The sequence below is a fragment of the Alligator mississippiensis genome, chromosome 12 (genome assembly GCF_030867095.1).
Source record: "Alligator mississippiensis isolate rAllMis1 chromosome 12, rAllMis1, whole genome shotgun sequence".
In the NCBI taxonomy this organism is placed as follows: domain Eukaryota; kingdom Metazoa; phylum Chordata; order Crocodylia; family Alligatoridae; genus Alligator; species Alligator mississippiensis.
Genome location: NC_081835.1, coordinates 36415492 through 36443398, shown reverse-complemented (window position 1 = coordinate 36443398; position 27907 = coordinate 36415492). Strand labels below are relative to the sequence as shown.

At 47.4% G+C, this 27907-nt stretch overlaps 1 protein-coding gene across 2 annotated transcripts in view; it reads left to right on the top strand.

The window, feature by feature from the left end:
• Positions 1-27907, top strand: part of IARS1 (isoleucyl-tRNA synthetase 1) — a 261597-nt gene that overhangs the window by 128134 nt on the left and 105556 nt on the right. For both annotated transcript variants that reach the window (XM_059716041.1, XM_059716040.1), the window contains exons 18-19: positions 73-159; positions 2528-2611. In XM_059716041.1, coding sequence (XP_059572024.1) covers positions 73-159; positions 2528-2611 — 171 coding nt within the window. The remainder of the gene's footprint in view (positions 1-72; positions 160-2527; positions 2612-27907) is intronic.

Below are 27907 nucleotides of genomic sequence, written 5' to 3'. Positions count from 1 at the left end.
AGTTGTGATTGAAGGCATACTGCTTTTTGGCTAACATGATTAGAATATAATTTAAATTCTCTCTTATTTCAGGTTTTACACTTTGCTGGTGCTGTCCTCAGCTCTTTTTGGAAAGCCTCCTTTCAAGAATGTAATTGTAAATGGGCTAGTTCTTGCCAGGTTGGTATGTTAGTACATTCTTCATATTTATTGTAAGCAAATTCTAATAATTCAGATTTGTTGTTATAGATCACAAATTAGAAATTTGGTTATTTAGATCAGGGGTTCCCAAACTCTGATAGATTGCATACCACCAATTTAAAATGATAGTCTTAAGTACTACCAGCAAATTTTTCATTCACATAGGTAACAGACTATGTATTAAAACAACATCAAAACCTTTAGGAATCATAAAACATTGTTTTATCAGTTACGGTAGCCACGTAAAACAATTGTAAATTGGAAAAAAACCAGTGTAAGCTTACCTGTCCAGAGATGATTTTGGGGATGTCTTTAGTGGGAGGAATGAGCTTGCTTGACAGAACACAGTATTTAGATGCCTGGTAGGAGGCTGTTGGGGTGTGTGTGGGGTTTTGAGCCTGGGGAGGGGGGATTCTTGCATGCCCTGGCAGGATGTGGGGTACTGTGGGTCAGGAGTGAGGAGCAGCAGCGGGGGGAGGGGGGGCTTGGGAGTAACAGATGCACAGACAGACACGTGCACAGACAAACAAAGTGCTCAGCAGGTAAGTCTGGGGGGGGTGGAGGCAAAGGGAACAAGTTTGGGGGTAGATCAAGACCCACATGGTGAGGGAGGAAGTGGGGCAGAGGCTGGGGTGAATGAGACGCTGGGGCCGGGACAGGTTGTGGGACCGCCGCGGGTGGCTCGTGTGGAGGTGCTGGGGGAGGCATGGCTCCCCACCATTGTGCATACCCCAGGGGAGGCATGAGGGGCATGTGCCCCCCAGATCTGTGTGTGAGGTGGAGACAGGCTGCCCACTGTGCACTGGGCTCTGTACCCTGCTGCTGCTGGCTCAGGAGCCTTGTGTGATGCTGTGTACCTGTCGTGCTGGCTGCACTGCATCCCCTGCTTGCCCAGCAGCGGTAGCCGGATGGTGTCGTGCGCAGTTCCAGAGGCGGCGGCGGCAGCAGCAGCAAGGTGCAGAGCCCAGTGTGTAGCCCTCCTCTGCCACATGCATGAATCTGTGGGGTATGTTCCCCCCATGCCTGCCCTGGGTTGTGCACAGTGACAGGAGCCCCACAGTACCCCTGGAAAGCCCCAGGCTGCCATGGTGCTGGTCTTGTCTTGGGATGGGTGAGCCGGCCCAAGGGGAGTAAACCCCTAGGGAGCAGTGGGCTGCTGCTGTGCTCTGCGCCCTGCTGCTGTTGCCTCAGGAGCCATGCCTGACACTATGTGCCTGCCACCACTAGGCGGGCAGTGGACATAGTGCAGCCAGCGTGCAGCAGGCACATGACGTTGCGTCAGGCTTCTGAGGCAGTGGCGGCAGGGTACAGAGCCCAGGCTGCAGTGGGCTGCCCACCTCTACCCCGCGCACAGATCTAGAGGACACGTACCCCACATGCCTCCCCTGGGCTGCGTGCAATGGTGGGGAATGCTGCCCCTAACACCCCCCCCACCCCCGGATGAGCCACCTAGGTTCTGACCATCCCATCACCTGCCCTGGGGCTCCATTTACCTCAGCCCCTGCCCCACTCTCTCCCTCACCATGGGGGCCTTGATCTGCCCCCTCCCTTTCCCCCAACACTGGCTGTGTGCAGCAGGCTGCTGCTGGGTTCTAGTGTGGGTGGCCCATCCCCCTGGCCTTCCGCTTACCACTCCCAGTTGTCTGTGTACCACTGGTGGTATGTGTACCGCCATTTGGAAACTGCTGGCTTAGACTTTTGGTTATACTTGTAATATACATCATTTTTGGCCATCACGTGTAACAGAGCAGCAATATTGTTATTTATTTGTTAATTCCCCAAAAGAGACAAGTTTGTATATCCCATCTAGAAGTTAAGCCTGCTTGTTTTCCAAAAATGTCAACCCCCCACCCCACCCATGAGCTATGAAACTAATTAAAATCAATAAGAGAATGGGGCTGAGAGGGAAACAATACGTTTCAGTGCAGAAGGAAAGATAATTTTTTTCTTATTTGCGTTTGGACTTGTAGTTTTGTATTTTTATAATGTTGAATGTGTTCTTCCAACACCACATCCTGGTAACTGACTGAAAGTAAATATCTTGTTTCTTCTCCTTCTCTATGGTGACATCTTCGTTTCTCCTTGCAAGATGAATCCTTCTGTGTGTGTAACTCAGCCAATTGCTTTCAAGTTTTCTCTGTACTTTAGACTTGTTTAACATGCTGAAATAAAAGTGCCAGATGTGTCACATGGGCTAGACTGACTTTGAACATATGATGATCAGTGTTGAGTTTCAGTCAGTATAATATATGGAAGAGTATTTGGATCTCAAGGGAAACTTGACTATAACCTTTTGTATTGTGCATATCTAGGAATTTACACCCTGCTCTTGATTTTTTTTTTCCAGTGATGGCCAAAAAATGAGCAAACGAAAGAAGAACTATCCTGATCCAATGCACATTGTAAATAGTTATGGAGCTGATGCACTAAGGTAGGAACTAGTTTTGTTTTTAATTTGCAGATCTAATACTTAAGCAGATTTTTACCAGATATTTATGGAAGATGACTGTTTGTGGATTTTGATAAACCTCAGTAGGAAATTTTGTTCAAGATATTTCATACTCTTTTGGCAAGAAAAATGTTAGAGAAAGAGATGTTTCAGAGGATTGGTTTTGGGTTACAGAGTCTTGAATTATGAATCAATGATAAACTCTTTACAAATTGAGTAGTATTTGTAATTAATTTCAAGCTGATGGCTTTTGGTTAGTAAATGATTTGAGTCCGGCTCCTAATAAATGCGTGTCTGCTTAAGCTGGTACAAATTGGTATTGTGGTTGGCAATATGAATATAGAGGTCAAGTACTTGAATTAAGAACCCCCATCCTAAGAGGTGGTTACTTCAGAATGCAGTTGTTGCACATACGCTACATGTGATGAACTTGCATTTTCTACTTATGTTCTCCATTTTCTATGGAGAAAGGATTTGATCTTCATTGCCTTCAGCATACCATTTTACAGAGGGTCTATGTTATTTTAGAAAAGGAAAGTAAAAGGGCCAATCTGAGTATCATCATATTTGCATATGATAAAGAACCATAATTGTGGGGGTGAATTCAGTTATTTCATTAAAATAACAGATGCCTGTAGGTAATTGGAAAGTAGCTCAGGTAGGTACAATGAAATAACCTCAAGCTGAAGGTTTGAGAAGTTCAACATAAATTCTTTTTATTTTGTAGAGCAGAGTTGTCCAACTGGTGGCGTATAGGATGCATTAAACCTTCAAAGGATTAACATGTGGCCCAGGTGCTCCTACCTGGCCATTCCTCCTGCCCTCCCCTCATTGTACCAGCTGCTGCTGTGGTGGCTGGGGGTGTCTGGAGCAGGACAGCCTGGTGGAACGCCTGATAAGCTTGCTGTCTGTGTGGCAGCACTATGGAGGAACTCAGGTGACAGGCTTTCCCTGTCTGCATGGTAGTAGCAATGGTGGGAGGAGGGAAAGGGAAGGCAGAGCAGGTCATGTGGCAGCAAAAATCGGGGATGGAGAGGAGTTGCACGTAGCGTGGTCCTTGTGGCATACAGCCTGTGTGGTTTGCAGCTTGGAACCTCTGACCTGTGCAGTATGTGGCCCCTTGCATCTCTGAAATTGGACAGCCCTGTTGTAGAGAATGGACCTGCTATTTTGAAGTTCTTATACTATGGTTTTGAATGTATGTGTACATACATATGCGATTAGAATTGCTTACCTGTTGAAAACTTTTTATGCTTTTTTCTTTAAAATTGCTTTAATATCTATATTTGTTTCTTTTGAGAAGATTAAAGTCATTCTGTTTGCATGTCTTGAAACTTAGAGCACAAGCCTGTACTTTGAAGCCACTTAAAACAAGCTATGTTCCATTTTTCAAAAATTTTGGAGTAAATAATATTCTTTTTAGTCCAAGGTAAAATCACAGATTTCATAGATTTTTAGGGCTAGAAGGGACCGTGAAGATCATCAAGTCCAGCCCCCTGCCCCAAGGGCAGGAAGTCAGCTAAGGTCAAAGGATCCCAGCAAGATAAACATCCAAGCATTTCTTGAATGATCCAGAGTAGGTGCCTACGCCACTTCTGGAGGGAGTCTATTCCAGGTCTTGGGGGCTCAGACCATAAAGATATTTTTTTTATGGCCAGCCTAAAACAGTCTTATAGGAGTTTATGACCATTGGTCCTTGCTTTTCTTTGTGGCGCTCTGGTGAACAGACATTCTCCCAGATTCTGATGTACACTCCTTACGTGCTTATAAACAGCCACCAGGTCTCTCCTGAGCCTGTGCTCTTCCAGGCTGAAGAGTCCCATGGCTCTCAGCCTGTCTTCATAGGTCCTCTTCTCTTGCCCTCTGATCATGTGTGTGGCTCTCCTCTGGACTCCTCAAGCTTCTTGACATCCTTCTTGAATTTTAGAGCCCAGAATTGGATGCAGTACTCCAGCTGTGGCCTCACCAAGGCCAAGTACAGCAAGAGGATGACATCCTGAGACTTACTTGAGAAGCATCTATAGATGCAAGCCAGGGTTTTGTTTGCTTTATCATCTGTGACATCACATTGGTGGCTCATGTTCATCTTGTGGTCAGTCATGACCCCCACGTCTTTTTCAGTAGCGGTGCTAGCTAGTACCACTGCTGAGCCTATAAGTATGCTGTGGGTTTTTTTCCCCCGAGGTGGAGTACCTTACATTTATTGGTATTGAGCATCATGAGGTTTGTATCCATCCATTTACTAAGCTTATCCAAATCAGCCTGGATCACTAGCCTGTCCTCAGGTGTGGACACTATGCCCCGAAGTTTAGGGTCATCGGTGAACTTGGCCAGTGCGCTTCTGACACCAGTGTCCACATCGTTGATAAAGATGTTAAAGAAAACCGGTCCAAGGACAGAGCCTTGGTGGACACCACTGGTCATGGAGCACCATAATGATTTGCGTCCATCGATAACTATTCTCTGGGTCTGACCTCGGAGCCAATTTCCCAGTCATTGGACTGTGGTGTAGCCAAGGCCACAGTTGGCCAGTTTTTCCATGAGGAGGTCATGGGACATCAAATCAAAAGCTTTTTTCAGGTTTAGATATATGATGTCAATCTCTTCTCCCTTGTCCAGGTGATATGTCACCTGGTCATAGAAGGAGATGAGATTGGTCAGGCAAGACCTACCTATGATAAACCCGTGCTGGCTATCCCTCAGGATGTTGCCCTCAGCTAGCTTATCCAGAAGGGTCTCCTTGATAATTTTCTCCAGAACCTTACTGGGGATTGAAGTCAAGCTGATTGGCCTGTAATTCCCAGGATCTACTTTCCACCCATTCTTGAAGATGAGTACCACATTGGCCTTCTTCCGGTCTTCAGGTACTTCACCTGAGCGCCATGACTTGTCGAATATTTTTGCCAATGGTTGGGCTATGACACCTGCCAGCTCCTTGAGTACCTTAGGGTATAATCTGTCAGGACCAGCTGACTTGAAGGTGTCCAGCCTCTCAAGTGATCCTTTATTAGATCAACACTGATGCTGGGTATAGATACACCTTCACCCTGGCAGTTCCTCATCTTGCTAGGCAGGGTGGTCCCATTGGACTGATAAAAGATCAACACGAAGTACCAATTAAGCAGGTTGGCCTTTTCCTGGGTGTCGGTTATCAGCTGTCCCATTTTGGTTCAGCAGGAGTTCAATGTTACCCTTGCTTTTTTTTCCAACTCCCTACATATCTGAAAAAGGACTTTTTGTCATCCTTGGTATGTGAAGCCAGATAGAGCTCGATTGCAGCCTTGGCTTTCCTGATCTGCTTCCTGCAGGTATGGACCAGTGCTAAGCAATCCTCCTGGGTGGTAATTCCAGCCTTCCATCCTTTGTAAGTCTCCCTTTTGAGGTGTAGGAGGTCCTCAAGTTTCCTGCTGAGCCCTTTTGCTACCCTTCCTCCGAGATCTGATGGCCATCCCTTGTGCTGTCAGGATCGCTCCCTTGAGAAGCAACCACTCCTTGGACTCCAATTCCTGTCAAGTTGTGGTCCCTTGGGGCCTCGACAACAAGCCTCCTGAGCTTGTCAAAGTCAGCTTTCCTGAAGTTGAGGACTTCTGTATTGCTGACTGACTTGCCAGCTCTGCAATGGATAGTAAAGGTGATCTGCTCGTGGTCACTATCAGCTTTCCATCAATTCTTAGGTCAGTAGCTATGTCATCCCTTTTGACCAGTACCAGGTCCAGCAACATTTTACCTCTCGTTGGCACATAAACTTCTTGAGTCAGGTAGAGCTCATCCACGTACGTGAGCAAGCTTTGCCACCGATCGGATTTGGCTGAGTGCTCTTCCCATGAGATGTCTGGGTAATTGAAGTCTCCCATGACACCAGAGCATGCAGCCTCAGCCACTTCCCTGGCGAATTCCTGGTCCAGCTCTTGTTTCTGGGTAGGAGGTCTGTAGTAGATCCCTACCATGATGTCCCCTGTGCCACATTCCCCATGTATTTTGACCCAGAGAGACTCCAGCTGTCCTTCCTGGGTGCCAGTGTCAATTTGGAGGGACATGTAGCTGTCCTTGACAGAGAGCTACACCCCCACACCTTCTATCTGCACGATCTCGCCTGTACAGGGTATAGCCATCTATATCTGTGGCCCAGTCATAGGTGGAGCCCCACCAGGTCTCTGTTATCCCTACAAGGTCATAGTCATTCTTGTTCAACAGGTGGACAAGTTCCTCCTGTTTATTCCCCAAGCTCCTGGCATTGGTGTACAGGCGGGCAAGTGTCCCACTGGGGGCCCCTGCCTTCCCTACAGATGATTTCAGGGTAGGGTAGGGGTGGGTTCCCTTAAATGCCTTAGCCTGCTGGATTTCATAGATTTCACAGACAAGGGTTGCCCAGTGGGCTTGTAGTGGTGCTAATCCCCCTAACCTCTGGCGGATTTAGTTTAAAGCCCAGTTGAGCAGGTCAGCCAATCTCGCTGACAAGAGCCTCCTCCCCAGCCGAGTGAGGTGGAGACTGTCTCTTCCCAGCAGACCACTGTCTCTCTCACCGAAGAGCGGACTGTGATTGTGGAAGCTGAAGCCTTCATAATGATACCAGCACCACAGTGTTTGGTTGACGACCTCAGCCCGTCTCTCCCTCCTCAGCCCATGACCCACAACCAGAAGGAGCAAGGAAAAGACTACCTGCGCCCCCAACCACTTAAGCCCTGCTCCCAGAGCCCTGTAATCTCTCATAACATGACTGGGATTGCTCTGAGTCATGTCATTCATGCCCACGCAGATAAGGAGCATAGGGTAGTGTGGCACTTGACAGCTTGTCAAAACTTGGTAAGTGACCTTCCACCCGAAATAATTGCCCACCCCTTTGTTAAGGAGTTAAGGAAAGTGAGTCAAGGAAAGCAAGGAAGAGCTAGCTAACACTGGTTTCCAATTTTCAGAATTTGGGTTCCATTTTCTTGGGACCACAATGGAAACTAATACCTGTGGAAATAGTATCACCACATGTAATCAGTTTTCAGACCTTTGATTTAAGAATGGGTAATAAGTAAAAAATTTCATAGTTTCATAGTTGGTAGGGTTGGAAGGGACCTGAGCAGATCATCAAGTCCAACCCCCTGCCGTGGCAGGAAAGAGTACTGGGGTCAAATGACCCCGGCCAGATGTTCGTCCAGCCTTCTTTTAAAGACCTCCAAGGTAGGAGCCAGCACCGCTTCTCTTGGAAGTTGGGTCCAGATCCTAGCCGCCCTACAGTGAAGTAGTGGCTCCTAATATCTAGCCTGAATCTACATTCTGCTAGCTTGTCTGTTGTTTCTTGCAACTCCCAGGAGTGCTCAGGGGAACGGGGACTCTCCCAATGCCTGCTGGTCCCCCTTGACTAGTAGTGTTGCTGTCAGGAAAAGTTAAACCCTTCCTTTGCTCCACCATTTAGTTCCCTTTCAGTTTCTCTCTACAGAAAATACAAAGTTAAATGTAATATGTTTGTATTATACTCCCTGGTTTGTCAGCTTTGTTTTCTGAAGGCAAGACAACAAAAACAATGGCAGAGACTACACAAAGATTTGGAGTCTATCAGTAGAACTCTTGCTCTAGATATTGTTAATTTGGTATAAAGCTGCCGTATACCCAAGGACCTACTCAATTCATGATTTTGCAGATTTGGTGGAAATCACAAAATTGGGCATTGTCCACAAAATCAGGCAATGTCTGCAAATGATGTGAAAACTGTCTCCCTGTCCCCCCCCCCAAAAAAAACAAAACAAAACAACCTCCCCAAAAAATTAACAAAACCAAAACCTAAACAAACAAACAACTTATTAAAAATAAAATTCTGGCTCCGTAGTGGAAGTCAGTGGCCCTTGTGGCTGTGCAGCCTGCTGGGGAAGAGTATTCGCTTAGATCATGGCTGGCCCTATCCCTTGCCACTGATGGCCCTGGCCTGCTGGGGAGGAGGCTCCTCTCAGCCAGACTGGCTGACCTGCTCTACCAGGCTTTAAACTAAGCCCACCGGGGGATGGGGGGGACTACTGCCCCTGCTGGCCCGCTCAGCAACCCTTGCAAGCCAGCAGGCCAAGGCACTTAAGGGAACCCACCCCTGCCCCAGACCTGGAATGAACTGTAGGCAAGGTCAGGGCCCCCAAGGGGATACTTGCCTGCCTATACACAAATGCCAGGAGCTTGGGGAATAAACAGGAGGAACTTGTCCTCCTGCTAAACGCAAATAACTGTGATGTTGTGGGGATAACGGAGACCTGGTGGGGCTCCACCCATGACTGGGCCACAGGTATAGACTGCTATACCCTTTACAGGAGGGATCGAGCAGACAAAAGTGGTGGAGGTGTAGCTGTCTCTGTCAAGGAAAGCTACGCATCCCTGCAAGTCGACATAGACATCCACGATGGAACACTTGGCACCCTCTGGGTTAAAATCTGTGGGGAACATGGCACTGGGGTGGGAGTCTACTACAGACCCCCTACCCAAGGTCAAGACCTTGAGCAGGAGTTTGCCAGGGAATTGGCTGCGGCTGTGCACTCCCAGTGTCTGGTTGTCATGGAAGACTTCAACTACCCATACATCTTGTGGGAGGAATGCTCAGCCAAATCTGAGCGGTCGCAAACCTTTCTCTCATGCGTGGATGACCTCTATCCGACGCAGGAAGTCTGTGGGCCGACGAGAGGTAAATCGCTGCTCGACCTGGTACTGGCAACTGGGGACGACCTAATCGGCGACCTAATGATTGAAGGGAAACTGGGTGACAGTGACCATGAGCTGATCACCTTCACCATACTCCATAAAGCTGGCAAGTCAGTCAGTAATACAGAAGTCCTCGACTTCAGGAAAGCTGACTTTGACAAGCTAAGGAGGCTTGTCAGGGAGGCCCTGAAGGGCCACAACCTAAGGGGGAGGGGAGTTCAGGACAAGTGATTGTTCCTCAAGGGAGCAATCCTGGATGCGCAAGCAAAGTCTATCCCGTCTCGAAGGAAAGGCAGCAGAAGGGCACAGCAGCCTCCTTGGCTCTTCAGGGAACTAGCGGACCTCCTGCATCTTAAAAGGAAGACCTACAAAGGGTGGAGGACTGGAACCACCACCAAAGAGGAATACTCTGCTCTGGTCCGGACCTGCAGAGAGCAAACCAGGAAAGCCGAGGCTGTGATGGAACTCCAGCTAGCTACAAATATCAAGCACAATAAAAAGTTGCTTTTTAGATATGTGGGGAGCTGGAGGAAAAGCAAGAGCAACACTGGACCCCTGCTAAACCAGATGGGACAACTGACAACCAATGCCCATTAAAAAGCAAACTTGCTAAATGGGTACTTTGCATCAGTTTTTCACCAGTCCCATGGGACACCCCTGCCCACTGTGGGTCAGGGATGCCTGGGTGAGGGATATTCCTTACCCTCCATCAAAGCTGACCTTATGAAGGAACACCTTGATAGGCTGGATACCTTCAAGTCAGCTGGCCCTGATGGTTAACACCCAAGGGTACTCAAGCTGGCTAGCATCGTAGCTCAGCCCCTGGCTGAGTTCTTTGGGAACTCCTTGTGCTCTGGTGAAGTGCCTGAAGACTGGAAGAAAGCCAATGTTGTGCTTCTCTTCAAGAAAGGGAGGAAAGTAGATCTGGCAAACTACAGGCCCATCAGCTTGACCTCTATCCCAGGGAAGGTCTTGGAAAAGATTATCAAAGAGGCCATCCTTGACAGACTAGCTGATGGCAATATCCTGAGAGATACCCAGCACGGGTTTGTTGCAGGTAGGTCTAGCTTGAGCAATCTCATTTCCTCTTACGACCAGGTGACCTATCACCTGGAGAAGGGGGAAGAGATTGATGTCATATATCTGGACTTAAAAAAACCCTTCAGTTTGGTATCCCATGATCACCTCTTGACAAAACTGGCTAACTGTGGCCTCAGCCTCACCATGATCCACTGGCTGGGGAATTGGCTCCGCAGTAGGACCCAGAGGGTAGTGGTTGACGGAAGTCAATCGTCGTGGTGCGCGGTGACCAGTGGGGTCCCTCAAGGGTCTGTCCTAGGGCCTATACTTTTTAACATCTTCATCAATGATGTAGACATTGGTGTCAGAAGCAGACTGGCCAAATTCGCCGATGGCACCAAACTCTGGTAAAGCATCCACTCCTGAGGACAGGAAGGTGATCCAGGCAGATCTTGACAGGCTCATGAAACGGGGGGATGAGAACCTGATGGTGTTTAACACTGAAAAATGCAAGGTTCTCCACCTTGGGTGGGAAAACCTGCAGCATGCTTATAGGCTCAGCAATGCTACGCTGGTTAGCACTGCAGATGAAAGGGACTTGGGGGTCATGATTGATGACAAGATGAACATGAGCCGTCAATGTGATGCTGCAGCTAGTAAGGCAAGCAAAATGCTGGCTTGCATCCATAGATGCTTCTTAAGCAAATCCCAGGACATCATTCTCCCGTTGTACTCAGCCTTGGTGAGGCCTCAGCTGGAGTACTGTGTCCAGTTTTGGGCTCCACAATTCAAAAAGGATGTGGAGGAGCTTGACAGAGTGCAGAGGAGAGCCATCCATGCGCATGATCAGAGGTCAGGAAAATAGACCGTATGATAAGAGGCTGAGAGCCATGGGACTTTTCAGCCTGGAAAAGTGCAGGCTCAGGCTATCTGGTGGCCACCTATAAGTTTATCATGGCTGTTCACCAGGATCTGAGGGAATGTCTGTTCACCAGAGCACCCCAAAGGATGACAAGATCGAATGGTCACAAACTCTACCATGACCGATTCAGGCTGGACATAAGGAAAAACTTCTTTAGTGTCCGAGCCCCCAAGGTTTGGAATTAGACTGCTGCCGGAGGTGGTTCAAGCACCTACTTTGAACACCTTGAAGACACATTTGGATGCTTATCTTGCTGGGATCCTATGATCCCTGCTGACTTCCTGCCCCTGGGGCAGGAGGCTGGACTCGATCCTTCGGGGTCCCTTCCAGCCCGAGTGTCTATGAAATCTGCCAAGTCGAGGTGTGGGACGGCCCAGTGGACAACCCTGTCAGCCAATCAGTGATGGGGGCGGGGTCACCAGGGCCCCTCGGCCAATCAGAGGCTCATAGGTTCATAGATATAGGGTCGGAAGGGACCTGAGCAGAACCTCAAGTCCACCTCCCTGCTCTGGGCAGGAATGAACACTGGGCTCACATGACCCCTGGTAAGTTTGAGCCCATATGACCCCAGCTAGGTAATTATCAAGCCTGCTTTTAAAGACCCCTAAGATAGGAGCCAGCACCGCTTCTCTCAGAAGCTGCTTCCAGATCCTGGCTGCCTTGACTGTGAAGTAGTGCCTCCTGATGTCTAGCCTGAACCTACTCTCAATCAACTTGTGGCTGTTATTCTTTGTTACTCTGGGCAGTGCTTGGGGGAACAGGGTCTCGCCCATTTCCCTCTGGTCCCCCCTGGTAAGTTTTCATAGACGGCCACTAGATCCCCCCTCAGCCTTCTCTTGTGAAGGCTGAACAGGTTCAGGTCCCGTAGCCTTTCCTCGTAGGGTCTGCTCTGCTGTCCCCTGATCATGCAAGTGGCCTTCCTCTGGACCCTCTTTATGCTGTCCACATCCCTCCTGAAATGCGGCACCCAGAACTGGATGCAGTACTCCAACTGTGGCCTGACCAGTGTCGCACAGAGGAGGAGGATCACCTCCTTGGACCTGCTCATGATGCATCTGTGGATATGTGATAAGGTGTGGTTAGCCTTATTGACTGCGTCCTCACATTGGCGGCCCATGTTCATTTTAGAATCAATAATGACTCCAAGATCTCTTTCTGCCACTGTGCTTTTGAGAAGGGAGTTTCCCCAGCCTATAGGTATGCTGGTGGTTCTTTCTGCCCAAGTGCAGTACCCTGCACTTGTCAGTATTGAATCCCATCCTATTTGCCCACCCCTGTAACCTCTCCATGTCCAGTTGTATCCTGTCCCTGCCTTCTAGCATGGCCACCTAGCCCCAAATCTTGGTGTCATCAGCGAATTTGAACAGGGTGCGTTTCACCCCCTCATCTGAGTCAGTAATAAAGAAATTGAACGGTACGGGCCCGAGGACTGAGTCCTGGGGAACTCCACTGCCCACATCCCTCCAGGTCAAAAATGACCTGTCCACCACCACTCTGGGTGCGGCCTTCCAGCCAATTTGCGACCCATCTGACTGTGTAGGCATCAATGCCACAGTCACCTAGCTTTTTAATGAGAATGGGGTGGGAGACGGTATCAAAGGCCTTCCTGAAGTCCAGAAAGACTACATCCACCGCAACACCTGCTTCCAGTGATTTTTGTGACCTGATCGTAGAAGGCCGCAGAAGGTTGGTCTGACAGGATCTGCCCCTAATGAACCCATGCTAGTTGCCCTTGAGCATCATCCCACCTGCTGGTCCCTCACGGATGTGCTCCTGGATAATTTTCTCGAAGAGTTTCCCCAGGACCGAATTAAAACTAACGGGCCTACAGTTGTCTGGGTCCTCCCTCCTCCCTTTTTTGAAAATGGGGACCACACTGGCCTTCTTCCAGTCTTCTGGCACCTCACCAGAACACCATGAGTGCTTCTAAACCTGTGCCAGGGGCCCCACAATGACCCCTGCCAATTCCCTCAGCACTCTGGGGTGGAGAGCATCTGGACCTGTTGATTTGAACGTGTCCAGCCCCTCCAGAAGTTCCCTAACTCAGTCCTCCCTGACCCTAGTCCTGGCGGAGTCTCTTCTGAGTCTGTCCTGAATCCAAGTGGGGAAGATGTCCTGGTCCTTGCTCAGAAAAATGGAGGCAAAGTATTTGTTAAAAAGGTCTGCTTTTTCATCTTGTACAACCACCAGATTGCCAAGCATATTCTGCAGCCAGCCCCACATTGCCTGGTTCCTTCTTTTTACTCCCGATGTATTTAAAAAAGGATTTTTTGTTGTCCTTGATCCTTGTTGCTAGCCCTAATTCCATCTCCACGTTAGCCTTCCTACTTCCCAACAGCCTCCCTACAGACTCAAGCAATGATAGCCCCTCCCTTCCACTGGATGTATGCCTCCTTTTTGGCTTTCTGGCATTCCTGAATACCTTTGGCGAGCCAAGGGGTCTTTTGAGCGCTCTTGCCCCCTTTGACTCAGGTTGGTACTGTCACCTCTTGGGTTCATAGAATCGTCTCCTTAAGGAATGACCACTTGTCTTGAACACCTAGTTTCCCTATTCTCTGGGACCACAGTGCCTCTCCTACCAATCTCCTCAACTCATTGAAGTCGGCCCTCCTGAAGTCAAGGGCTACTGCCTTGCTGTAGGCCCTAGACACCCTGTGCTGGATGGTGAATTCCAGTAGGTGATGATTGCTATCGTCCAAGTGGTCGAGGACCTGGAGTTCCCTCACTAGGTCATCACCTGTGGCCAGGACCAGGTCCAGCAGGGCATTCCCCCTGGTGGAACTGTGCACCTCCTGGGTTAGGTGTAGGTCTTGTATCTCAGCAAGGAACCTATGTGAGCGTTCAGACCTGGCTGACTGCTCCTCCCAGCAAATGTCCGGGTAGTTTAGATCATCCCTGATGACCACATCCCTTGACTTAACTGCCTCCGCGATCTGACCCAAGAATTCCCGGTTCAGCTCTTCCCCCCTGGTTGGGTGGTCTGTAGTAGACCCCCACTGTTAAGTCCCTTTCCCCACAACCCCCTTGTATTCTGACCTAGAGCACTTCAATCTGACCCCATGCTGTTGGTTGAGGATGTGTATTGCTCTTTGATGTAGAGCACCACACCCCAGCCTTTCCTCCCTGTTCTGTCCCACCTGTATAGTCTGTAGCCCCTAATGTTTACCACCCAATCATGGGTTGAATCCCACCAGGTTTCAGTGAGCCCTGCTATGTCTGGGTTTGTATTAGCTATCCGGGGGGCGAGTTCCTCCTGCTTATTCTCCATACTTTGAGCATTAGTGTAAAGGCATTTAAGACCTCCTATTGGTGCATTCCACCCCCGCCCCTCCGATTCCTAGGACTATCCAGACCCTTGTCACTTACCTGGGTATTTCTTGTACTCGTCACCTGTCTTGGCTGGGAGGTGTCCTCCTGTGGCCCCATCCCCCGGCAAAGCTAGTTTAAAGTACACCATACAAGATCAGCCAACCTGGAAAAAAAGACACACTTTCCTTTAGGGGAGAGGTGAAGCCCATTCCACCCGAGCATGCCCCCTCCGTGAAAATGTGGGTCATTGTCCAGGAACCCAAGGCCTGCCTGGTAGCACCAACTCTGAAGCCACCGGTTGACCTCACTGATGCAGGCTGTGTGTCACTGTCTGCATCTACTTACTGGGAGAATAGAGGAGAATACCACCTGTGCCTCCATCTCCTTGAGCTTGGCCCCCAAGGCCTTGTTGTCCTTCATGATACGGTCTGGGTTGCTCCTGGCCACATCATTCATTCCCACGTGGATTAGGACCATGGGGTACTGGTCTGAGGGTCAAATGAAGGCCGGGATCCTCTCTGTGACATCCTGAATCCGAGCCCCAGGCAGGTAGCAGACAGGCAGGTTCTGGTGGGCACCTTCTGCCACTCCCCTGTTACGCGTCTCTCCTGGGGGGTCTGTTCACAGGAAAACTGGTCCTGCAGTGAACGGGAATAGGTGTCAATCTCGTCCTCTGCAGCCCTGATCCCCCGTACCCTGCTCACCTCAGCCTGGAGCACCCCCACCTGCTCCTCCAGGACCCAAAGTCGGCCACAGGAAGGGCAGGCGAGGGAGCCATCAGACTCCTCTCCCACCACTGGCCTCTGGGCCGCTGCCAGGCCACCCCCGCAGACGGGGGCAGGGGGCCGCTGACCCCACCATGGGCTCCGTCTGGGTGGAGGCCTCAGAGGAGCCCAGGGCAGGAGATGCCACTGGGGCGGGACCCCTAGCAACTGCTCTCTGCGTCCTTACCATGACCATAGAGCTATGAGTCGTCTTCTCTCTTGCTGGAGGCTCCTTACGGGTTACTGCTGCACACCTGCCTTGCTCCAATGCCAGTGTGCCCTCTCAGAGCACACCTGTTTGTGTGGTCTGTTTGCACGTGCTTCCCACGCGCGGCTTGGGAACGTGGCTCCCTGCCGGCTCGGGAGCGTGGCGCTCTGCCAGCTCAGATAAGAGGGATTGGGAGGGCATCCCCCTCCGGATCCTCTACAGCTGTGCCAGCTCCCTTCTCCCCTCGCACTTACTCGGATCAGCTGCTGTCATCGCCACCACCTCATCCACTGCTTCCTCCGCTGCCGGTGAGCTGGGATGGGGGACACGTGTGCTGGCTGCACACGTGCATCCACTCTGTTCCCGAGCCCCAACTGCCAAGGGCAAGGGCAAACGGCGGCTTTTAAAGGGCTGCAGTTTGAATTTCCCGCGCTCCCTCCTTCAGCAAATCAGGGCACCCCGGGCTTCCCTGGAAGTGACTACACCCCTTCCTGCGGGAGAGTCTCGGGTACTAGTTACCGGTAATGGGTTCCTGGGGGTGTCCGGAGCCCAAAAGCCTCCGGGGAACAGCCCTGGGAGTCCCCTCTCTGCACGGGAAATTCCCCCCCGCCTGCTCCCCTGGCCTGTGCGCAGCCCTCGCACAGCTCGGGAGTGCGGCTCCCTGCCGGCTCAGATAAGAGGGATCTGGGGGGCTCCCTCTCCAGATCGTCTACAGCTGTGCCGGCTCCCTTCTCACTTACTCGGATCAGCTGCTGTCGCCAGCACCGCCGCCTCTGCTGCTTCCTCCACTGCCTGTGAATTGGGTTCAGAGGCATGCCACAATAAGCCCATGAAAATGGCAGTTGGCCCTGTTATCAGCCTGTGAAATCAGCTGCCTGTCTCCTCAATTTTGGTAGGTCCCTACTTATACCAGGGTAATAGACACTATTTTCTGTACTGGGAGCAGTAAGAGTATAGGTAAGTACAGGCAGTCCTCGACTTAGGCGTTTCAATTTATGGTGATTTGCACTTGCGGAACTCCGCCATTTGCATCGATGTTATTACTTACAGCACCAGATCCTTGTACTTACGGCATGATGGCAGTCTGCTTCCTGACGTGCTCCGGCACGTAAGTTTCCTTTATTCTTTGGATGTTTATTTCAAGTTAAGGTTTTTTTTTTTTTATATACTCAGTCCTTAAAAATGGCTGGTAAAAGGAAAAGGCAGTGCTCTAGTGATGGTGACGGTTCTGATAAGAAACGGAGAAAAGCCATCACATAGAGGTGAAGGCTAACGTGATCAAAATTAGCAAGAGCGGTTTGTCGCAAACTAAAATTGGTAGGTGATTGGACCTAGTTCGTACTACTGTGCAAACTATTATTAGAGAAAAGGATAAAATAAGTGATGAAATTTAAAAGTGTGGCCATATTGCAATCCACTATTATAAGGCAACATGCAGGACTTGTGGCTGAGATGGAAAGACTTTAGATTTTGTAGATTCAGGATCAAACTCAGTGCTGTGTGCCTTTGAGTTTAGCCACCATTCAAGCCAAGGCTTTGAGTCTTTTTGACACTGTGAAACAACAATGTGGTGAGGGATCCAAGGATGAAAAATTCAGTGCAAATAATGGTTGGTTCATGCATTGTTTTTAAAGGCAGGTATGCCTTGCATAACATCAGGGTGCAAGGTGAAGTTGCTAATGCTGATGAGATCGAAGACTTGTCTGGCACAATAACCTCCCTATTCAATGATTTTAGCCAATTTTTAGGAAAATCTTGAGCTGGAATGTTGACGAGACTGGGCTCTTCTGGAACAAAATGCCTTCCAGGACGTACATCACCCAACAAGAACAAACTATGCCTGGTTTTAAAGCAGCTAAGGATAGGCTCAGCCTTTTGCTTGGTTCAAATGCTGTGGGTGATTTCAAGCTCAAGCCCTTGCTTGTTTAGCACTCCGAAAATCCCAGAGCACTTAAGGGTTATGCGCTTAAAGGCAGCCTTCCGGTCATCTGGAAATCAAATCCTAAAGCTTGGGTGACTGGGGCCCTTTTTGAGGAATGGTTCACTGACTGTTTTGTGCCGGTTGTTCAGAATAATTGTGAGAACAACCTTGCACATAAGGCACCTTGCAGATTTAGACCCTAACATCAAGGTCGGGTTTTGTTTTTTGTTTTTTTTTTTTGCCCCCAACACAACATCGCTGCTCCAACCTATGGACCAGGGGGTCATTTTATCATTTTATTTTCGAGGACACGGTTTTCAGGACCCTAAATGCCCATCTTTGGTTCCAGAAGGTCGGCCGGAGGAACCTCCGGGGCAGGACTGTGCTGTAGTGGACCAACCCTCAAGGAATTCTGGAAGGGCTTTCAACATTCTGGAAGCAGTAAAGAACATTGGAGAATCTTGAAAGGAGGTTAAGGAATCCAACCTGAATGGTGTCTAGAAAAAACTGTCCAAAATTCGTCTCTGATTTCCAAGGATTTGAAGACCAGGTGGATGAAGTTGCTGCTGATGTTGTGAAGATGCCTGGCCAGGAGCTGCTGGTCTCTCGTTCCCAGGAACTGACCAATGAAGAGCTTGTCCATCTTGAGGAGCAAAGGAAGGCAGAAAATCAGGCCCAGATTCAAGAGAGTCCTGCTCAAGGCACCATGACGACAAAGCAGGTGAGTGAGGCCTTCAAACATTTGGAAGCTACAATGTCAGTTTTTTTGAAAAACTGGATCCCAACCTTGAACACAGCTCGAAGATCAACAACTTGATCTCTAATGCCTATGCATGCTACAGGGAAATTTACAATGAGAAAAAGAGGGCAGCAAAACAAACATCCCTGGATCAGTTTCTCAAAAAGCCATCAAGTGTTCTTTCACCTTCTGATTAAATACACTTTATAGTTGATTAAAGAGTTGATTTAAATATGGTGTTTATGTTTATGGACATTTCTATAAAAAGTTAGGCATCCGGCCCTTGCTCAGGAATGTAACCCCCTGTTATAACTTTGTTTCTATGGGAAAATCAGATTCGACTTGCATCGTTTTGACTTACAGCACCTTTTCCAGGAATGGAACCCGCTGTCTGGCCTAATTAGCAGGGCATGTTAGCTTGGCAGAAAGCATTGTGCTTATGTAACATTTTCTAGTACCTGAGCTAAACTGTAATCCTCAGTTTCCTGAATATCAGTGGATCATTGAAGTTTCTTTGAAAATGTAAAAGGAATAAACTTGGGGATTTTGTCCCTCTTGTTTATATAAACTCAGTTGTGCTGGGAGTTGGTTTGAAATTGAGTGGCGGATGAGAGTTGACTTCTAATGATTATGAATTTTGATGAGAATTCTAGTATTTCATCTCTCATAGTATTCTAAAATGAGACAATTGTGGCCAAGAAATTTAAGATTGATGAGAAGGTGAATAACTGTCGAAGTATGCAGCTTTTGTCACCTTTTTTGGATTGGTTTGAAAATGTTGAAACATTTCTTTCAAATAGATCATAATAACACATTAAGAAATAGACCAATGTTCCCATAATCTTGTGATTTAAACCCCCCATCTGCCAGCATAGGCAATGAGGTAGTTACTCAGTTACAGCCATGGAGTATCTATCATTTTCACACTTGAATTTTTATCATGAACAACTTGTACCTCCTGAGGCTGGGAGGGCACAGCAACTGCCCTCAGGCGGCAGTGTCAGCAGCAGGGGCGTGGCAGTGGTAAGTGGGGACCGCCTACAAGTGGCCATGGTGATGTTGGCAGTGGGGAAGGGGGCAACCACCTGTAGATGCTGATGGCACCGTTGGCTAATCTCAAGGGGCACGTACCCACCCACCCCACGTGTCACCTATGTTTTTTATGACCAGTAGTAGCTTCTACAGCTCCGCCTCTGATTACATCACTGAGGACTTATCCCTCAAAGTTCAGAGTGGTATCCTAGTAATATAGCACAGTTAAAATGTGCAATATGCATTTAGTAATTAATTTTCATGCCCATGAGGGTGTCAGAAAGATAAATGTGTATCCAGAAAAAAATTGCATTGTTAATGTTAGCTTAATTGTGTGTATTCCCATCTTTTGTGTTCTAATGTTTAAATTCCATAGGGTTGACACAAACAGGTCAGCATAGTAGTTGTACAATCCTGCATATTTAAAATGTTTAATATATTATTAATAGCCTCCCTAGTTACTAATGGTATTAAAAAATATCAATATAGCATAATAATTTACTGTAATAATGAAACACCAAACAGAAATATTCCATGAATGTTTTGACTTTTTTTTTGTCCTTAGCCCAGTAGCCATAGGATTTTTTCCCCTAATTGATATCTTTTCTTATAATTTGTATGCATTTACAAATTACTGATTTTACTCACTGTTTAGCTTCCCTGTTATTTCTGTTTGTTTTGTTTTGTTTTTTCTACCTTCATTTCCATTCTTGTCTTTGGTTTAAAAATCTGCAATAGCTTTCATTGTTTTATGGCTGCAGAATAGTGGAGGGTTTTTGAGTTCTAAATAAACCTTTCTTAAACAATTCTCAATTAACATTCACATTTTTATGTTTAACTATTTCCCCCTCTTAGTTAATATCACTCACTGTTCCTTCATTTAATCTCCACTCTCTGCTGCCGTTTGTGTTCTCTTACTGATGGGATAGGAAGCATCTCTCAGAAGGTCACCTCTCTTTTCCTCTCCAGCTCCCATTCTAAATCCCTGAAGTTTTTCATGATCAGACCTGTCTGGGGCAATGTCATTCATGACTAACATAAGTCATCCGTGTTTCTAAAACTTAGGCTACTGGTTGCTAGTACACCAGGACATCACATTTTCAGAAGAACTTGGGTGGGTTCTGATGGTTTTGCTTTTATTGGAAAATTGGAGAAGATTTAATAAGCATCTTTTTTTTCTTGTTGTGGTAAATCAACATAATCTTGTCTCTGCACCACATTTGACCATTTTGTTACACGTGCTTGTGCTTGCTTATTGTACTTTGCTAGGTCTTGCATTGTACATGTGCCTTCAAGCAGTGGGCATTGCAGCAGGTGTTCCATAGTTGGAGGCTCTGTGCCAGTCACAGATGATTGAAACAATGGTATAGCCCCAATTCTTGGAGCGTCTGACTCCAGTATGTAGACTGTTGAAACATTTCTACCTTTACCATAGTTCATCAGCCCCTGGTGGCAAGGACTCGGGTACTGTCCATTTTTCCCCTGTTAGGAATTTTCTTCAGCCTCTTGATCCACATCTGTAGTCGTGTCTCCTTGTGTGTGGCATCGAGAGGGTTGGGTGCTGGCGAAGAAGCTCCCATGTGACTTTAGACATTTGTGTGCTGGGGGATGGTCGTACAGCGGGAGTCTTGCATTTTCAGTTTGTCTTGATCATTCTATCCTGCTGATAAATGAGGATTTTTGATGACCAGATTTTCAAGGTAAAGGCAGAAGAAGTGCCAAATGGTCAGGTGACTTAAACTCACAAAAATATCTGTGAAGTAGAAGACAGCGTAGATTTGCATCTTATAAACCAACCAAAGTACATCTAATATCTCAGTCTCACAGACTTTTGTAGGCTGAAGCTCACTTCACCAAATGCTGAGAAGATATGTGAAGCCAAAGCAAGGAGTTTTGTACAGATGTAATCTGAACCATTAAAATATCACTCACCAGCAAGACTAAAATTTCAGTAAGCTGCTTCATGTCACTCTTTTCTGTTTCTAACCCTAAGACAAATATTTTCCTTCCCTCTCCTTGCACACACAGCCTTCTTGTAGATGCTAAACAACACAGATACTTAGCACGTCTGAAGTGAGAAGTACACCTCCTGCTTTGATAAGGTTAGATCGCATTATAATTTTGGGATCAAGATTTTGCAAGCCAAGAAAACTCTGTAAAGACTTCAAAGAAGAGCAGACCAGAGGTGGGCAACTTATAGCCTGTGGGCCAAAACCAGTCCATGGATCCATTGGATATGGCCCATGGATGTGGGACTTCAGCAGCATTCAGCAGTAGGACCTTTGCTTGTGGATTCTCTCCCCATGCTGCTTCAGGGACCGGTGGTGGCTGTGTCCTAGCATCTGCTTATCCTCTTGCCTTTGACTTGGGCTGGGTCATTCTGGCCTGTATCTAGAAAAGGTTGCCTACCTCTGAAGTAGACCGAAAGTGAATGTCAGGAGTGAACATGAAATAGATTTTGCCATGCTGACTTTGCAGTCAGCCATTTTATTATGATTGGTACTAACAGTTTGTTTTGAAGATACTGTTAGTCCATAAAAAAGTACAGCTTTGGTACTGCATCATTTATTTTCAGTCTCTTCAGTGGCCTGTTCTGTAATTACCAATCAAAATGACACTAGAAAATATAGACAGCCCCATCTGGTCTGAAAGCTGCATTCAGGGTGGTTATTTTTATAAGGTACTAATAGGCCCTTGCCTGTCATAGTTAATCATAGGACTTGTAAGTAGGTAAAGATTAAAATTGTTTTTGTAAAATCAGTATTACTGGTCTGCAACCAGTATTACTGGTTGTACAGTATATTGTCAGCCCTAAAAATTGAAATTTCTGGAATTGGACCTCTGGGAGTTGGTCCCAAATAATAAGATCTATATTGTGGTTTGTTCTGGTCTTCTAGTTTTGCATTTCCTCTGCTTAGCCTGTGTGCATGAGAGATGAGTCTTGCTGGCTCTGCCAAATACACTGAGTATTTTGATATCGGTTCCTGCTACAAGAGGTTGCAAACCATCCACTTTTTTCTACAAATTCTAACTATTGTTTTACTTGAATACAATTAAAGGATTTTCCCCCCCATTTAATGTGTGTGGGGAAGAGGGGGAAGTCCTTCATCTTTCAATTTGAGCATAAGATGACACGGAGGCAGGGCAGCGAGCCACAGCTGCTGCCTGCCACCTCCTCCCCCACATCTCACCCAGCCCCCCCACATCCTCTGTTCCTCCCTTTCTTCCCCCCCCCCCCCCCCCCCCCCCCCCAATATGTTTAGCACACCAGTCCTGCAAGAGAGCATATTTGCTTCAGCCTCATCCTGGTCACATAACAGTAGAAGTGTGTCAGCTCCAGGGCCTGGCCCAAGCTGCTGTGGGCCTGGAGCTGTCACACTGCTGCCACTTCTGTGTTGGCACTGGATTTATAACCAAGATACCATGTTCTGGGCAGACCTAAAACCCTCAGACCAACCATGATCTCTCCATTTGATAGTAGACAAGTTTTATTGATACACAGTGATAGCACATAAGAATAATGCAAACAATTCTATATCTACCAGTCCTAAAGCTGTCATCAGAGGGAAGGTACATCTGGCCAGTATGATGAGGTTCTCTCTTGAATGTCATATATCAACTGCCTGGATGTTAGAGGCTGAGCCTCACTCTCCTGCCCTGTTCCCAAGAGGCAGCGGCAACAGAGCAGATGGAACAGGAGGGGTGAGGTGCAAGTAGTGCTGATGGCGGGGGACAAGGCCACCGGAGCTGACTTCACTCCTACCCCTTGCTCCTTGGAGGTGGTGGCAGCGGTGCAAGAGGGAGCAGGGTTGGGATGCCACGGGAGGAGAGGGCCTGCTGTGGAGGTGGGGGAGGTGAAGAGTGGATGCAGACCAACAGCAGGGGGAGGAGTGGGCCCTGGGCCCGTTGTGTGGGGAGGGGAAGAGGAGCAGGCCTGAAGCGGGGAGGAAGAAGGAACAGTGGGCCCGGCCTGACCTGACACGCAGCAGCAAGGGGAGAGGAGGAGCAGGTCTCCTTGCCCCCCTCATTGTCCCCGAGCCTGCTCCTCCCCTTCCCCTTGTCGTGGAAAAAACACTCAGTAGAATTTGGAATCAGGTCAGGTAGAAACTTTATTTCGATAGCTATCAGAGAGAGACCCTTACAGGAAGATTTGTGCTGTGGCCTCTCTACTTTACATCCAGGGCAATTAACCTTTTATAGATTCAAGACAAAGGGTTGCCTAAACTAGCTTTTCCTGCCTTGGGGCTATCTGTCTTGTGTCCTTCAAGACAGTTTAATGGTCATCTTCCTTTTATCTAAGGAATTTCTCTCTCCCACCTTGAGGCCTTAGCCATCCTTTGCTTCCACATTTCCCCCCTTTGAGATTTACAAGTCTCATCTTATTCTATTCCCATGAGTCTCTCTATTTCATCTTGCATCTTTCTATATTTTCTTTCAATCTGCTCGCATCATTTTAGTTTCTGTGGTGTGTTTTCTTTCATTTTTCTTCTTCTGATTTTGTTCAGATATTTGCAGGAACATTAATTTATTCCCTGGTTGGGTTTGCTCAGATATGTAGCTTAGACGACAGCGTACGAGCATGAAAATTACACATATCAGGACAATAATAATAAAAAATATCAATAATCCATGAATAATGGTGGATCCTAAGGAGCCAAAAAGGGACCTAAACCATGAACTTAAATTCCAGTCGTCTGGCTCATGTAATTTGGCTGCTTCCTTTTGAATATGTTCAGCCAAGTCTTGTATTTTTTCGGAATTATCAGGGATGTAAGTACAGCATTCTTTACCAATTAAAGCACAGACTCCTCCTTTGCTGGCTAACATGTAATCTAAAGCAAGTCTGTTTTGTAAAGTCATCTGTCTTATTTCCTTCATTTCATTATTTATTTTGTGAAGACCAACAGCAGTAGCATTAGCTATCTTCTCTAGGGATGCTGCAACTTTCTTTATTTTAGACATGGCCAAGCCTGCGCCATAGTTGGGAAACATGATTCCCCAAAATCTCTGAGTTTCTGTAATTTCCTGCATGTTGCGAATCTTTTCTTTTGGCAAGTAAGATCTAACAGCAATAGCAGGATATATTGCAGAGACATAGCATGTTCCTTCCCATCTGGAAGGAAGGTGATTATAGGCCTTGTCTCCACATGTGAAATAATGGCTAGCCAGTGCAGTAAACCCGTGGCTATCATTACAGCATGGTCTCATCATCCATTGTGTATAACAACCTGAAAATTCACTTTGTTTGGGAGTATAATTAGATATGCAGGAACCATTAGAGAACCGCGCCCCATTTATCTTAAATTCTGTCTCACATTTACTGATTCCAACTGAAAATTCAGATCCGTTACAGGTCCAACAAAATTTTCCCAGGGTGGCATAGGCTAACTGTATATAATCAAATCGGTTACATTTTATATCCTGCCAGGTTTCATTTCCTTTAAAATCTGAATAGTAAGGGGCCGACATTTGTGTGGCGTTTAAAGGGGTTGATATCATGGTTATTCCCCCGGTAGAATGAATAGGGCCATGACTGCATACCCAACATTGAGAAACATTTAAGTCCTTTGCAAATTGGTAAGATAATTGGAGGAAAATATTTTGGTGATGAAATAGTGACCTTCTTGATCTATTCTGCAATATTAAGTTGTTTATCATGTTTTCTTCAGTTACTGAGTCCGTAGATTCGTGTAGGACGATCCAAACAAGCAAACTAAGAATTATCCAAGTCACGACCAACCAATCCCATCTCGGGAACCGGGAACTAGGTGGAGGCCTTTTTCCTTTCCCAGAGGGCATAGTGGTGTCGTGGGGGCACATCTTCTTCACTCTGTAGTGGTAAATCCTCTTCGTCAGCGGGCGCTATGCTCACCACTGGTCCTGAATTCTTCTGCTGGCAGGCACTGAGCTCACTACCAGCTTGTGGAGTCTTTCTGTCCGGTTGGAATTCAGCTGCTTCGGGGTCCAATGGAGATGAAACCTTTTTACAGTGCGAGGCGTGAGTCCACGTCTGGTGTCCATGGCAACGAACGGCAGTTTTAGTGGTTAGGAGCACCTGGAAGGGACCCTTCCATCTGGGTTGGAGTGAGTTTTTTCATTGAACCTTGATATATACCCAGTTTCCAGTCTCAAGCGAATGGCACGGGATGTCTGCAGCGGGTGGCAGCGCTTCCTGAACCTGTGAATGAATAGATCTGACACATTTCATTAGTGCCTTACAGTAATTTAAAACAGTTTCATCATCCAACTGCAGATTAGTCTGATGAGGAAATGGGGGTGGTGTAGTGGCCATTCTCATGGGACGTGCCATGAGAATTTCATGCGGGGACAGTCCATGTTTTCTGTTGGCAGTGTTTCTAATGTGCATGAGTGCCAGTGGCAATGCATCTGGCCATTTCAAGTTAGTTTCAGCACAAATTTTAGACAGGCGTGTTTTTAAGTCAGAGTTTTTTCGCTCTACTGTGCCACTGGATTGGGGATGGGAGGCACAGTGCAGGTGCTGGTGTATGTTCAGGGCCTTACAGATGTTTCTAACAATCTGCCCTGTAAAGTGTGTTCCTCGGTCGCTGTCTAGCGTGAGTGGCAGGCCAAATCTGGGGATGAATTCTTTCAAAAGTTTCTTTGCTACAGTGGTGGAGTCTGCATGTTTACGAGGATAAGCTTCTACCCAACCAGAGTACATATCAATAATGACAAGAATATATTCGAAAGAACAACATTTTGGCATTTGAACAAAGTCCATTTGCAAATTTACGAAAGGTCCCCATGGTGTGGGGTGCGCTGCTTGTCTAGTTTTAACCTGACCGATGTTATGGGCAAGACAAATGGGACAAGTGCTACAGTACTGCTGTGCCATAGAGGGAAAATTTGGGGCAAACCAATCACGCTGTGCTGTCGCAATCATCCCCCCTTTGCTTGTATGGGCCACCGAGTGAGCCAGACAAGCAAGGTAAGGTAGCAAATCCTTGGGCGCTACCAGGCGGCCGTCCGGGGAGCTCCACAAGGTGTCAGTATGCAACTGACATCCTTTGTGCAGCCAGTCATCTTTTTCAAATTTTGGAGCCTGGTCTTGGAGCAGGGCCAAGTCGGAGAGATTGGCCAACAGAGACTGGTCTGCTAAAAGGCAAAGAAAAATATCATTAGGAGCCTGAGGGCCAGAAAGGGCCACATTCCTAGCTGCATGGTCAGCTAGGGCATTTCTGCGTGTGACATCATCATTAGGGATTTCATGGGCTTTACATTTAACAAAGCAATAGCAGAAGGCAATAGGAGAGCATGCAAAAGAGCATCGACATAAGAACCATTACTAATCTGAGTCCCAGCCGAAGTAAGGAATCCTCTTTGTTTTTAAAGTTGACCAAAGTCATGTACAACACCAAAGGCATATCTGGAATCAGTGTAGATGGTGGCAGATTGACCCTTAGCCAAGGTACATGCTCGAGTGAGAGCTACCAGTTCAGCCACTTGAGCAGAGTGGGCATGAGGCAACTGGTAAGCTTCTAAAACTTGGTGTTGATTACAGACAGGAGCCATCTACATATAGTAGGAGATCTGGGTTCTGTAGTGGTGTATCTTTAAGATCGACACGAGGAGTCAAAAGCTGGGTAGTTACAGTTAAGCAATCATGAGGTTCTCCGTCTGATGGGGTAGGAAGTAGGGAAGCAGGATTCAGGATAGAGCAGTGTGTTAAAGTTACATTGGCAGCTGAAAGAAGTAGTTTTTCATATTTGGTAAGTCGGGAGTTAGAAATATATTGTGTTTTACCTTTCAGGAGCAGGGCCATAACAGCATGGGGAACAGCAACAGTTAATGGGTGTCCAAGAACCAAGGAATCGGCCTTTTCAACAAGCAGGGCAGCAGCAGCTACAGATCGGAGACAGGGTGGAAGTCCTGCTGCAACAGGGTCTAAGGCAGAGCTATAATAGGCAATGGGGCGTTGCTTGTCACCGTGAAGCTGAGTGAGCACCCCTAGGGAATGCCATCTCGTTCATCGCAATACAGGGTAAAGGGTTTCTTGTAATCAGGAAGTCCTAAAGCGGGTGCTCTGGCGAGGGCTTGCTTGGTCTGAATAAAGGCTTGTTCGGCTTCTGGAAGCCAAGGTAGTGGTTTGGGAGTAGAATCAAGGGTAAGGGCCTGTAGGGGTTTGACGATGGAGGCATAACCCATAATCCATTGCCTGCAATACCCAGCCATCCCTAAAAATCCTCTCATTTGTTTTCAGGTAGTTGGTTTAGGGACTTGGAGGATGGCGTTAATTCGGGATTTGGACAGATGTCTTTGTCCTGCTGAAATATCATGTCCTAAATAATGAACTCTGGGTTGGCATAATTGCAGCTTGGCTTTGTAGGCCTTGTGTCCCTGAGAGGCCAGGGCAGTGAGTAGGGTGAGGGAATCCTGTTTACATGCTTCCAGAGAAAGTGAAGCCAGCATAAGATTGTCCACATACTGGATTAGCGTGGAGCCCCCCTTGAATTCTATAGTATCTAAATCCTTTTTGAGGATCTGGGAAAACAAGGTGGGACTTTCAGTATACCCTTGTGGAAGTCGAGTCCAGGTGTACTGAAGACCTTGGTAAGTGAAAGCAAACAAAAACTGACTATCAGGGTGAATAGGAATAGAAAAGAAGGCAGAACAGAGGTCTATTACAGTAAAGTGAGTAGCAGTATCAGGAATACAGGATAGTATAGTGGCTGGGTT